The 12,078-nt window shown below is 34.1% G+C and overlaps 1 protein-coding gene across 1 annotated transcript in view; it reads right to left on the reverse strand.

Moving 5' to 3' along the window:
• Luzp2 (leucine zipper protein 2) overlaps window positions 1-12,078 on the reverse strand; it is a 363,177-nt gene that overhangs the window by 47,559 nt on the left and 303,540 nt on the right. The window contains exon 9 of the mRNA XM_042691597.1: window positions 9,202-9,366. Coding sequence (XP_042547531.1) covers window positions 9,202-9,366 — 165 coding nt within the window. The remainder of the gene's footprint in view (window positions 1-9,201; window positions 9,367-12,078) is intronic.

The following is a 12,078-nucleotide window of genomic DNA, read 5'->3' on the forward strand; positions in this document are numbered from 1 at the left end:
AGAAACAACCATGATTCAGAACAGTATAAGGGAATACTTCTCAAACCTTTATACTAACAAATTTAAGAATCTGGAAGAAATGGAATAATTTCTGGCAACCACTGATATGTTCAAACCAAATGAAGAAGCTTTAAACCAACTAAACAGACCCATATTAAGCACTGAAATAGAAACAGCAATAAGAGACCTTGTACCCAAGAAAAGCCTAGGACCAGATGGATTCACAGCTGAATTCTACAAGGCCTTCAAAGCAGAAATCACATCAGTATTCCTTCCTGAAACTATTCAATGAAATTGAAAGTGAAAGTTCACTACCAAACTCATTCTATGAAACCAGCATAACCCTCATTCTAAAACCAGATAGGGACTCATCAAAGAAAGAGAACTATAGACTACTTTCTTTGATGAACATCGATGCAAAACTTCTCAACAAAATTCTAGCCAATTCAATAACCCTAAAGAAATGATACACTATTTTTCTTCTTTTAATATATATTTTATTATAAAGATACTGTAGAGAAGGGTTACTATTACATGACTAAGGTAATGAGTACATTTCCTATAGAGCATTGTTACCGCCTCCTTTGTTTTTCCCCTACCATTCCTTACTTCACCACCTCCCCAACTCCTCCCTCCCCACCTACAAAGATGTAAAGTTTATTTCATAGTGTTTTTAAATGTAAAAGGTTTGTGGACATTTTAACCATTTCGAATGACCCAAAGATTTCTACACTTAAAAAAAAATCAGTAAAAGGTCATGTTATTGTCTGAAATTTTATTTTTCATTTACAAGTTAACCATGGAAGTAGTCTGGCTAAGTTGAGATATTTCCATTCTGTGAGGAATTTCAAGGAAAATGGAAAGAGTCAGAGTAATCTTCTCACCTCCTACTCTCCAGGGGATCAATCTACTTCTTGAGTTATTCCAGGCTCTCACAAATGAGTAAAGGCTCCTACAATATTTATAACTGGGGTTTCAGCTATTATACCATATAAATAAACCATCATTCAAAATGATTCATCGTACCTTGAAGTATCTAGAAATCTGGATCCTGAATATTGCTACAAGAATAATTTTTCCACTAGTAAATTTGAACTTGTTTGTGACACACCATAGAACACTAGAACTTTAATGTCATAGTCTAATTACACTGTTTTAAGAAAATACCACAAATAGAGCAATTAATACAAAAAATAGTTTGTCACAGTTCTAGAAAACCAGAGGTCACAATGCCAGGTCGCTGTCCTTACTTTTTCAAGATAGTACTTGATGCTTCATACCTGGGATAAAGGAGTGCTATATTCTCATGGCACAAACTACAGAACTGTAAAAAAGGGGAAATTCTATGTGATCAAATTCAAAGTTTCTTAATGCTCCTAGAGCTGTATGTTGTTTTTTAATAATACTTTTTCTGAAAAACAAAAAGATTTCACTGAGATTTTCCCAGAACGCAGCAGAGAATCTTTTGTCTTTTGAGATGATCTAAATGTGATTTTTGAAGGCAAAACTTCCACTTGACAAAGCAGAGATGGGTGTGCATTTGTTTGAAATTTTACTATACAATCTTGAAATACAGGTTAACCAATCCATTGCAACAATGAGATGTACAAGATGCTCTGTCGAAAAACAAACTTTACAATTTAGGCAGGGTGGGGTGAGGGGGGGGGGCGACAGTAGTTGGGGAGGTGGGAAGGAAGGGATGGTAGGGGAAAAACAAAGGAGGAGGCAACAATGGAGGATGCAACAATGCTTGATAAGAAATGTACTCATTCCCTTGCTCATGTGATTGTAACCCCTCTGTACAGTATTTTCATAATTAAAAACTTATTACAAATCTAAAAATTGAAAAAATCTGTACAAAGATATAAATTTTATACACTGGAGGTAAAATAATATTTTGAAGTATATTCTAATGTATAGAAAAGCAAAACAATAGAAAAACCTAAACTAAAATGAAAGAAATGGGAAAATGCAGTAAATAAATATATATATGATAGTAACTCTGTACAACTACTTAAAGATAATAAAAATATTATTTTAAAAATCAAAATAAAATATCAGATTTAAGCTCTAAGCATATCAGTAATTACATTTAAATAAAAAACCTAAATTCATTAATGAAAAAAAAATCTTAAGAATATGCCTCTAATGTATTTATGAATGTCTCTATGTACTATAATACAAATATATTGTATATTATGAAGGAGACAGAAATAAAAACCTTAAGGATGAAAAGGAAATAATGACTTAGTTTGTACTGGGAATTTCAGCTCAGATATTTTGACATACACCCCCAAGGAGACCATAAATCAATATTGCACTGGATTAAATAAGTATAAAACTAATACTATTCAATTCATCTTCCTAACAGATCCTGGAAGTAATATTATCACCTTCATGTTTGTACTGAGAAGTTAGTTCAAAAAGTTCTCCCACACGCATTAGAGAGTAGAGATTCAATCACATTCAACTTGGCTTTGGAGCCAATGTACCTAATTACTCAATACAATGTTTCTTGTATTATGCTGTACATATAGAAGATATAATTTTATTAGTCATGTTGTTTGATATAGTAAAATTATTTTCAAAAGGAAATAATCAGAGGTTGCTGTATAATTGCTCAAGGTCTCATATGCATTTCATGGTTGGCACAAGGCAGTTTTCTCAATTACTCTGTTGAATTGCACATTTGTGCTCTTGCACATCATTCTTTATATTGGGGTATATAACATTTAACTACAGAATCCACCACAAGTCGAAGACAGCAGTACTAGAAAGGAGCTGGCAGAGCCAAGTGTTCTCTATCCTATAGAGAACATTTTCACTGCCAAAAGTCATTGTGATATTATATATGAAATTGAACTTATTTCTTTATTTATGTATTTATTTCCCCCTGGCAACTTTTATTGATAAAGCTCTGCTTTTCCCATGGAACTTTTTTGTAAACCAAAAATCTTTGCCCAGTTGATAATCTATTGATAATTATGTCCTAACGTTTCTTGAGTGATATTTTGACTTTCTGTTTTTCTTACATACATTTGAAAATGTATTTTTTGTCATTATCAAGGTATGTACAGAGGGGCTGCAGTTATGTAAGAAATCAGATAAAGAGTGAACAACGTTACCTCTTCCCTTGCTCTCTCCCAGTTTTTCTCTCTCTTCCCCACCTAGGAGTTATATAGTTATTTTTCAATGTATTGTCTAGTGAGTATCACTGCTGATTTGTTCACCCTTTATCCCACTATGTCTATACCTCTCCTTACCCTCCCAAAGTTAGATAAATAAACAAACAAGAAAAAAGTAAATGAAAACAAAAGCAACAACAAAGAAGAAGAAAAACAAACCTCTTGTTTCTGTTCCCTAAAATTCATGTTTATATACTATTTAGGTAGAAGACATTAGTCTCAACCTCTTTTTAGAGATAGTTTTAATATATGACACTAGTGAATTATACGCTCTAAAAATATTGGCTATTATTTAAGCAAATAAGTGGAAATTATGGTATTGTACCACACATTCTACAAATTTTAGATCGCAAATAATCATGCTCAAGATGTTTCTCTTGTATAATGTGCTTTGAATCTCTTGTCATTTTTCCTCTCTGCATGAATATATACATATATATTTAAATATATATGCTGCAGGATGCTTTCTTAAAGGTATTAGAACAAAATCAACAAGTACCTATGGTAGCTACATATGCACTTGGTTTTGTGATGCACATCCAAATATTAACAAGCTCAAAGCCATCTAATTTGACTTTGTTCTAAAATCTGACTTTGTTGTAAAGTCTCTTCTTGCCTTCCTTGTCTTAGTGAATAAATGTGGACACAGAGGATTCCTTGATCTCTCTCTCTATGCATCTCATTTAATCGTGAGGCCAAACCAGTTTTATATTGCTAACATTTTTAATCAAAATTTCATTTTCTGCATCATAAATCCATTGTCCTAATTTGCTCATTTCTACTGTACTATGGATCATTTTCTGCAAAATTCAAAAAATATTTTGTGGTGTACATGTTTGCTCCTTTCCATCTGGAAATAAGCACATGGTATCCACACAAAGGCATTACAAATATCATCTTGGTTATTCACAATTTGGAGCCACATCCTTCCCCCTATGTGCATACAGAACTATTTTTCCTAATTCATTACCTTCAATCCAACAGTTTGAAATATGGAATCCTAAATTCTAAAAACAAATTTGAATATTAATAAAAGGATAGAATATTTTTTCTATTACAAACACCCCCTGCACTTCTCTTGCTTTCTTGGAATGACATGGTTGCAAAAGGATACACCCTTACCATCCCACATTATCCTCATCAGAACCTATAACAGTTATCACATACAGATAAGCAAAGATTGGTTGAGTATAAAGCTTTTTTTTTTAAAATTTAGGGCATCATGCATGCTGTGCAAGAACTCTACCATTAAGCCACTTTCCCAGACTGACTATTATTAAGCTTTTAATGAGAACTTCATAACCTATTTTTCTCTCTTCTAAATAAAGCAAAGGTCTAGTAGGAAGAGAGACACTCAGTAAATGTCATTTAAAATTAATCCTCCTGCAGCATTGTCTGGGTACTGACAAATGTCAGGCAGATCGATGAGGTAAGCACAGTGAGGAATCTGCAAGCATCACTACACTGAGATATGACCTAGGGTCAAGAGTAGACAAGAGGAGTCAACATTCAGCTGCCAAAGCACTGCTTATAAAAAACTTCATCTTTACTAAGTGGGTAAGAGAAAAAATTCCTTCACATTAGAAAGAAGCAGGCAATGATAAAGATAAAATGTAATCATTGAGAAAAAAACTGATACACATGAACTTTACGTCATAATACTATGCTGTAGAATGAAAAACCAAATATGTAATATTGGAATCAAAATGTTTACATTAGTTTTTAAAACTTTCCAGTAAACCATTAAAATTTCTTCCTCCAACTGTAGTGAACTTAGAGCTTATAAAATCACATATACACAAGTGTATGTACACGATTCATAAACGTAAATGTGTTTTCATTACATAAACACAAATACAAAGGAATAAAAATTCACAGGAATAAAATATAAGCTTACAAACAGACCTCTCGAGAGAAATAAAAATGCCATCTTTGGAAGCTGTGCTATCATTTTTCATATAGAAACCAAAAAACATTAATTTAGACATTTTTTTTGCAATTTTGGTTTACAAAAACTCACTGAAATAAGTATTTAAAGGGGATTTGGACAAGGCATAGATATATAAATTAGTGGTGGAATGCTTGTCTAACAAGCTCAAGCCCTAATCTTCATACCACAGTATAATCTACAGGTATCAACAACAACACAATAAGTTGGACTTTATGAAAAACAAATGAGAATATACAAGCTTGGACATATATATAAAGGCAAATAAGAAAAAAAATACTATCTTCATTGTTCATGTCACAATAAACCTATGAGATCAGCCGTGATGTGTGATGACATGATTATCACACAACTCTCATCCAGGCACACTGATCACTGTAGTTAGAGTTAACCCTTTCTGAAGATGAGCAGTTAAATGTCCTAATTTGGGCTGGCATTGTAGCATAGTGGTGGAGAAATTGCTTGCCACGTGAAAGAGCTGTGGTTTGATCCCCAATACCACACACTATCACACATACACACACACACACACACACACACACACACACAAGCACACACACAATATTATTTTGTGTACATAGAGAAAAATTATTCCATGACTGAAATGTTTATTTTTCTTATTGTACACCTATATAGCATTAGACTATTCAGGTTTTAAAAATATGACCTGTGAGTTTTCTCAAGATTAAGCTCCAAGCATATTTAAGACACAATTCCTACCACTATTAAAAAATAAAGACTATGAACTTCCATACTACTTTCCAAAGTGGTTGAACAAGTTAACACTCCCACCAACAACGCAGTAGGGTTTCCTTCTGTCCATATCCCCTCCAGCATCTGTTGTTATTGGAGTTCTTGATTATAGCCATTCTAACTGGGGTGAGGTAGTATCTCAGTGTTGTTTTGATTTGCATAGTATGGAGATTCCTCAAAAGACTCCACATGGAGCCCCTATGACCCAGCAATCCCACCTTTGGGCATTTACCCGAATGATCACAAACAAGATCATACTAACACTACCAGTACAACTATGTTTATTGCAGCATTATTTACCATAGCTAAGATGGAACCAACCCAGATGCCCCTCAGTAAATGAATGGATGAAGAAAATGTGGTATATATACACAATGGAATTCTATGCCTCCATCAGAAAGAATGACATTGCTCATGTCTTAGGAAATGCAAAGACTTGGAAAAAATGATATGAAGTGAAGTAAGCCAGGCCCAAAGAAACATAGGTCCCATGGTTTCCTTTATTTGCAATAACTAGCATATGTCTGAGACAAGCAGAAAAGGTCAGACAAGTTGATGTAAGGAAAAATGAACCCCCAAGATTAGGACTCAGGTGGTTTTTCTTTCTTGCTATTGTTTCTAATATATTTATAAGATGATTTTTTTTATTGCTTTGTATGTCTCTCACCCATGGTATAACCCCTGTTTTCACTGTATTTGATGTTGGTATAATTTGTGGAGGGGAAGGGAATGGTAAGGGGAAACAAAGGAGAAGACAACAATCCTTGACAAGAAATGTACTCATGACCTTGCTCATGTATCTGTAACCCCTCTGTACAGTATTTTCACAATAAAAAAAATTATCAATAAAAAATAAAAACTATGGGTGAAACAGAAACACCAGATAGGCTTGTAATGCTAATCTCTGAAATAGGGTTTTCTCTAGTACATTAACTTAGATTTACTGAACTTCATTTTAAACAATTGGATTTTTGTTATTTTTTTAAATGAACAATCTCCAAACCCAGCTAGTTTCAAGTCTCCTTGTCATTTTCTGTGATGAGTGAAGAAAAATAATAAATATTTATTTCAATGCCAGGATGAGGACTTATTCTTATAAAAGTCCAGTTCTAATAATGGGTTCAAATAATTATATTTCAGGTCAAAGGCAAATTTCACAGGTCCATAAAAGTGCAAAGCTTATAAGAACCCTAGGTAAGCTAAAAGTGGAATCTGGTAGGTGGGTGAGTTTTAGGTAGCTATGTGGTTTACCAATTTAAAAAAAATTCTTGTGGTAAGCATAAAACTGCACAGTTCTTTGTACTTTTAGTTTTCAGCAAAAGGAAAGGAAAATCTAAGGGAAAATGAAAATGTCAACTTTAATTTTTTCACATTCCTGCCAACCAACATAATAAGTACAAAGACAAAATACGATTAAAATGCACATGACTCCAGTGTTCAAGGAGTGTTAAGTGCTCTAGACTTAATTTATAAAGAATTTTAATTTTTTGGTGATCATGATTATACCACCCCATGATGCAGAAAGTATCACATCCGATGGTTTAATAGAATGTAACACAAGATATTTCCCTTAACTACTATTTCGCTTAACAGATATTTCCCTTAAATTCACTGTTTATCTCTGATGTTGTTGTTTATAACATGTTCTTTTAAAGTTTTTATTGTAAAAGTGATGTACAGAGGATTTATAGTTATGTAAGTTAGGTAATGAGTAGATGTATTTTTGAGCAGTGTTACCCCTTCCCACATTTCTTCTACTTCCCAAGGACTTTCCTCCCCACCAATTGTAAATTTCATTTCCAACATAGATTCTAGTGAGTATCAGTGTTAATTAGTTCACCATTTTTCCCACCGTTTCTGTGATTCTCTTCCCCTTCCCAAATCATCAGATAAAGAAGACAAAAAGTACAGATTAAGCAGCAAGGACAACAAACCAATGACAACAGGGAATAAATCAAAAGGGGGAGGAGAAAAAAAAAGAAATAACTGCAAGCAGTACAAAAACAACAAAACAAAACAAAACTCTTGCTTCTGTTTCTTAGAGGTAAGTTTTATAAGTGATCAAAGACCTCAATATAAGACCAGATACCCTGAAAATATTACAAGAAAGGATAGGATTTCATGGCACAGGTCAAAACTTCCTAAGACCCAGAAACACAACAACTCAAAGAAAGCCTTTATAAATGGGACTGCAGAGTTTCTTCATGGCAAAGGACATATATATCAGGATAAATAGCACAAAGATTGGGAGAAGATCTTTACTAGCTATACATAAGACAAGGGAATTATATCTAAAATATACCTGGAACCCAAAAATCTAAACCCCAAATGAAATAACAGCCCATTAAGTGGGATAAATCTGGGCGCTGGTGACTCACGCCTATAGTCCTTGCTACTCAGGAGGCTGAGATCTGAGGATCGTGGTTCAAAGCCAACCCCTGACAGGAAATATCCATGAGACTTTTATCTCCAATAAACCACTAGAAAACCAGGAGGGGGGCCTTGGCTCAAGTGGTAGAGCACTTGCTTTGAGCTGAAAAGTGCAGGGACAGTGCCCAAGCCCCACGACCAACCAAAAAAAAAAAATGGGATAAAGATTTAGAGAGACTTCTTCAAAGAATAAATAAGAATGGCCAATAGACACATGAAGAAATGTTCAACATTTCTGGTGATAACAGAAATGCAAATGAAAACAACATTGAGATTCCATCTTGCCCCCGTTAGAATGGTCATTAATCGAGAAAACTAATAATAACAGATGCAAGTAGGTATGTGGCCAAAAGAGAACACTACTATATTGTTGGTGGGAATCTAAATTTGTTCAACCACTCTGGAAAGCAGTATGGTAGTTCATCAAAAATTAAATAAAGGCCAATCTTATAACCCAGCAATCTCACTCCTGGGCATTTACCAAAATGACCACAAACAAGGCCACACTACAGCTACAAGCACAAACATGTTCATTACAACATTACATCATTATTTACCAAAGATATGATGTGGAATCAATCCCCAAGACCCCTCACTGGATGAAATGGGTCAAGAAAAATGTGATACATATATATATATATATATATATATATATATATATATTAGCTTTGTTTTTTATAAACAGTACCATAATCTCTGCTATAGAAAGCCTGCCTCCCAAAAGTTTCCAAAGGAATATTAATAGTTTATTTACTAGCATAATTCACATGGTTCCTAATTTTGCAATTTGAAACCCTATTTGAGTGTACTTTGTGGTCATCTATAATAGATTTTGAAGATGGCACACTAGTTGATATTATACTTCAAAGTATGATTTAAAGTTACCTTGCTTTTTACTCTGGCATCTGGAATCTTAGAAGCAATTGTTCTGGATGGAAGTAACATCTGAGAAGGATTTGATGTGATTAGACTTAAAGGAGGTGGTTGATCACGGAAAACAGATGACAAACAGAGTTGTACAGTCTCCTTCATGGCTTTCATCTGTGACTCCTAAAAAGAAGGGACACACAGGGAGAGGCTTTAACAACTTTAAGTAGAGTTCTGCTTATCATTTTCAATTTCTATTCTCATGATGTTTACTCCCTCACCACAAATTGTATATATATATATATGTATTTATATATATATCAGTTTTCAAATGTAATTGAATAATCTGTAAATCTCACAATAGCATATTATTTAATTCATTATCAGACTACTTCTAGAAACTAACGAGTTTCATGTTATCATTTGAATACCAATACATTCATTTTTTGCTTCAGTTATTTTCCAGATCCAGTTTGCAATTTTGCCCAGAGTTTGACCTGTAAAGCTGACATACAGAGGAGTTACAGTGATATCCACATAGCTGCTTTACAAACATTGGTCAACATGTAGATATCATTTGTTGAGATGTCCTCTAATCATTAAGTTCTTGACCTCTGCCTTCAGAGTAGCTGGGATTACAGACCTTAACACTGATGACTGGCCTTCAAGTGATACAATTTCAATCATGAAAATTTTCTGGAAAATAAACCTATTGTAGGTCACTATGAAGTAGATGTCCTTCTGAGGCACCTATTGTCATTCTGTTGGCATGAGCTTCCCTTTTTGAATATGGCTCTCCTATCAATGCAGCTCCTTGTGCTTCTCAGTTTATGCTATACTTCTCGTCCCAATGTAATAAGAGGCAGACTTTGTTTCTTAGAGAACTCATTTCTTGTGGAAGTTATTTGGTAATAGAAGTTAGTCCAATGCAAGAATATTCATGTTCTTATATCACAATGCCCATCCATTTTGCATGTGAACTAATTCCATAAGTTTCAAAATATCTGAAACAGGCATTAGAATTACTATTTTATTCAAGAAAAGAGGAATCAAAATTTTAACATAGGAGAATTTCTGGCTTAGACCCCCAAACAAGCAGAAAACCTAAGCAAACTTTCACCAGGTTCCACTACTAAAGTAACTTGATAATTTCCAAAGTTGAAGACATGAAACTTTTTGTACAGCTAACTAGATATTCTGGTAGTAGTTCAGAGAAACTGAGGCAGGAACTACTGAACCGATCTGAATTAGAATTATTAAGAACATGAGATGTTGTCCTGGGCCCAACCATGCGAGATAGGAGACAGGATAATCTCTAGGTCAAGACCCAAGGTCACTAATATGCACTTCATCTTTATTAGTGTATGCTGGGCTCAGTGAAGCCACACCATCTGTTCCCATCTGTTTGACAAAACAAACTCTAAACAAACTACTGAGTTATGCAGCTTTCCTCTTTCCCTTCTAGGAACCTTTCATGTTCTATTGCTGGAGAATTGACTTACATCCACCCTAAAAGTTGCACATTCTGGTAAACATTTACCTACAAGATAGGTTTCATGGAAACATACCAATATAAGAAAACACTTTCTTTGGCCATGTTGTGGTACTTTATAAATTGCCAGAAAAATGAACAACTGAAATGAATTAGAAATAGGACCAGCATGCATTTTTTTCTCATTATTCTTGCATTGTCAAATTGTCTAAAATGAAATAACGCCTGAAAGTGACCATGAGAAAGGAAAGGTGGCCCAAAGGAGATGAAGTTGGATGATGGTATGTAAGAGTTAACTGTTTTACCCAAAATGCCAACTTTGGCATTCTCACTTTAATGCATTGATTTAAAACATACCTAATATGTGTCCTGGAATTTAGTACAAATCCTGGTATGTTAAAAGCATCTCAACATTTTTTTCAATAAATAAATTGAGAAGTCAACTGAAATTATTTTCAATGTCACTAAAGGAAGTTATCTGCAAAGTGAATAGGAAAGAATAGATCAAATATTTCTGTAGGCTATTTGCTAGAATCTTGGCTGACTCTTGTAACATGAAGTCTACTAAGAAGTCTAGGCATTTGGAACAATCCAGATGTTTTCCCATTTGTGGAACAATTCAGATGTTTTTCCGTTTGTATACTAAATGAGAGAGTGGAGAAAGACTAATGAAATACTCAGGGAAGACTTAGCCAAGAACCTAACATCACATGACTTTGAAATACTGTTTTACAGTGTTTATCTCCTATAGGAGGCCTGTTTTATACTTTAAAAAAAATAGATTGTCTCTTTTAAATACCAAATATCTAAAAGGTTAGTTTATCTGTAGCTAGAGTATACAAATCTGCTAATTGGAGTAATGGTTAAACTCTGATGCTGAAAACAATAAATTCAATCACAATAGTAGTTTGAAATATCAATTCTAAATAAAAACTGAATTCTTACAACTCCTTGTCTGCTATCATGTGATTCAACATATTCTGAACCTCCTACTTTGCATTTTCTTCCTTTGGACCACATGCTTTATCATGGCTTCTAATATATCATTTGAGTTTTGTGCCTTAACTATATATTGTAGATTTTTCCTTCCAAGACAATAGATTGCTATGAGCTGTTTTCTTATTTTGTCTTATTACCTAGCCCCATTAACTGCCTCTAAATTGGGAGAGGCTGTGGCTGCTCTTCCTCTGGTTTTGATGACAATTCCATGAGGAGGACCCCGACCATGTTATGAAACCACAGTGGTATTATATTATAATTAATGAGGCTCAGGATAGTTGGTGTGGAAAGCTCCAGGCTAAATACTGTTCATTTTGAAGCTTGCTAGAACAAGATGTTCTTTAACAAATATGATGTAAACAATATTAGTGTACTTACCTTTAGATCCTAAAAGCTGTTCTCTC

This window comes from Dipodomys spectabilis, unplaced genomic scaffold, assembly GCF_019054845.1.
Source record: "Dipodomys spectabilis isolate Male_0828 unplaced genomic scaffold, ASM1905484v1 ptg000145l, whole genome shotgun sequence".
In the NCBI taxonomy this organism is placed as follows: Eukaryota; Metazoa; Chordata; class Mammalia; order Rodentia; family Heteromyidae; genus Dipodomys; species Dipodomys spectabilis.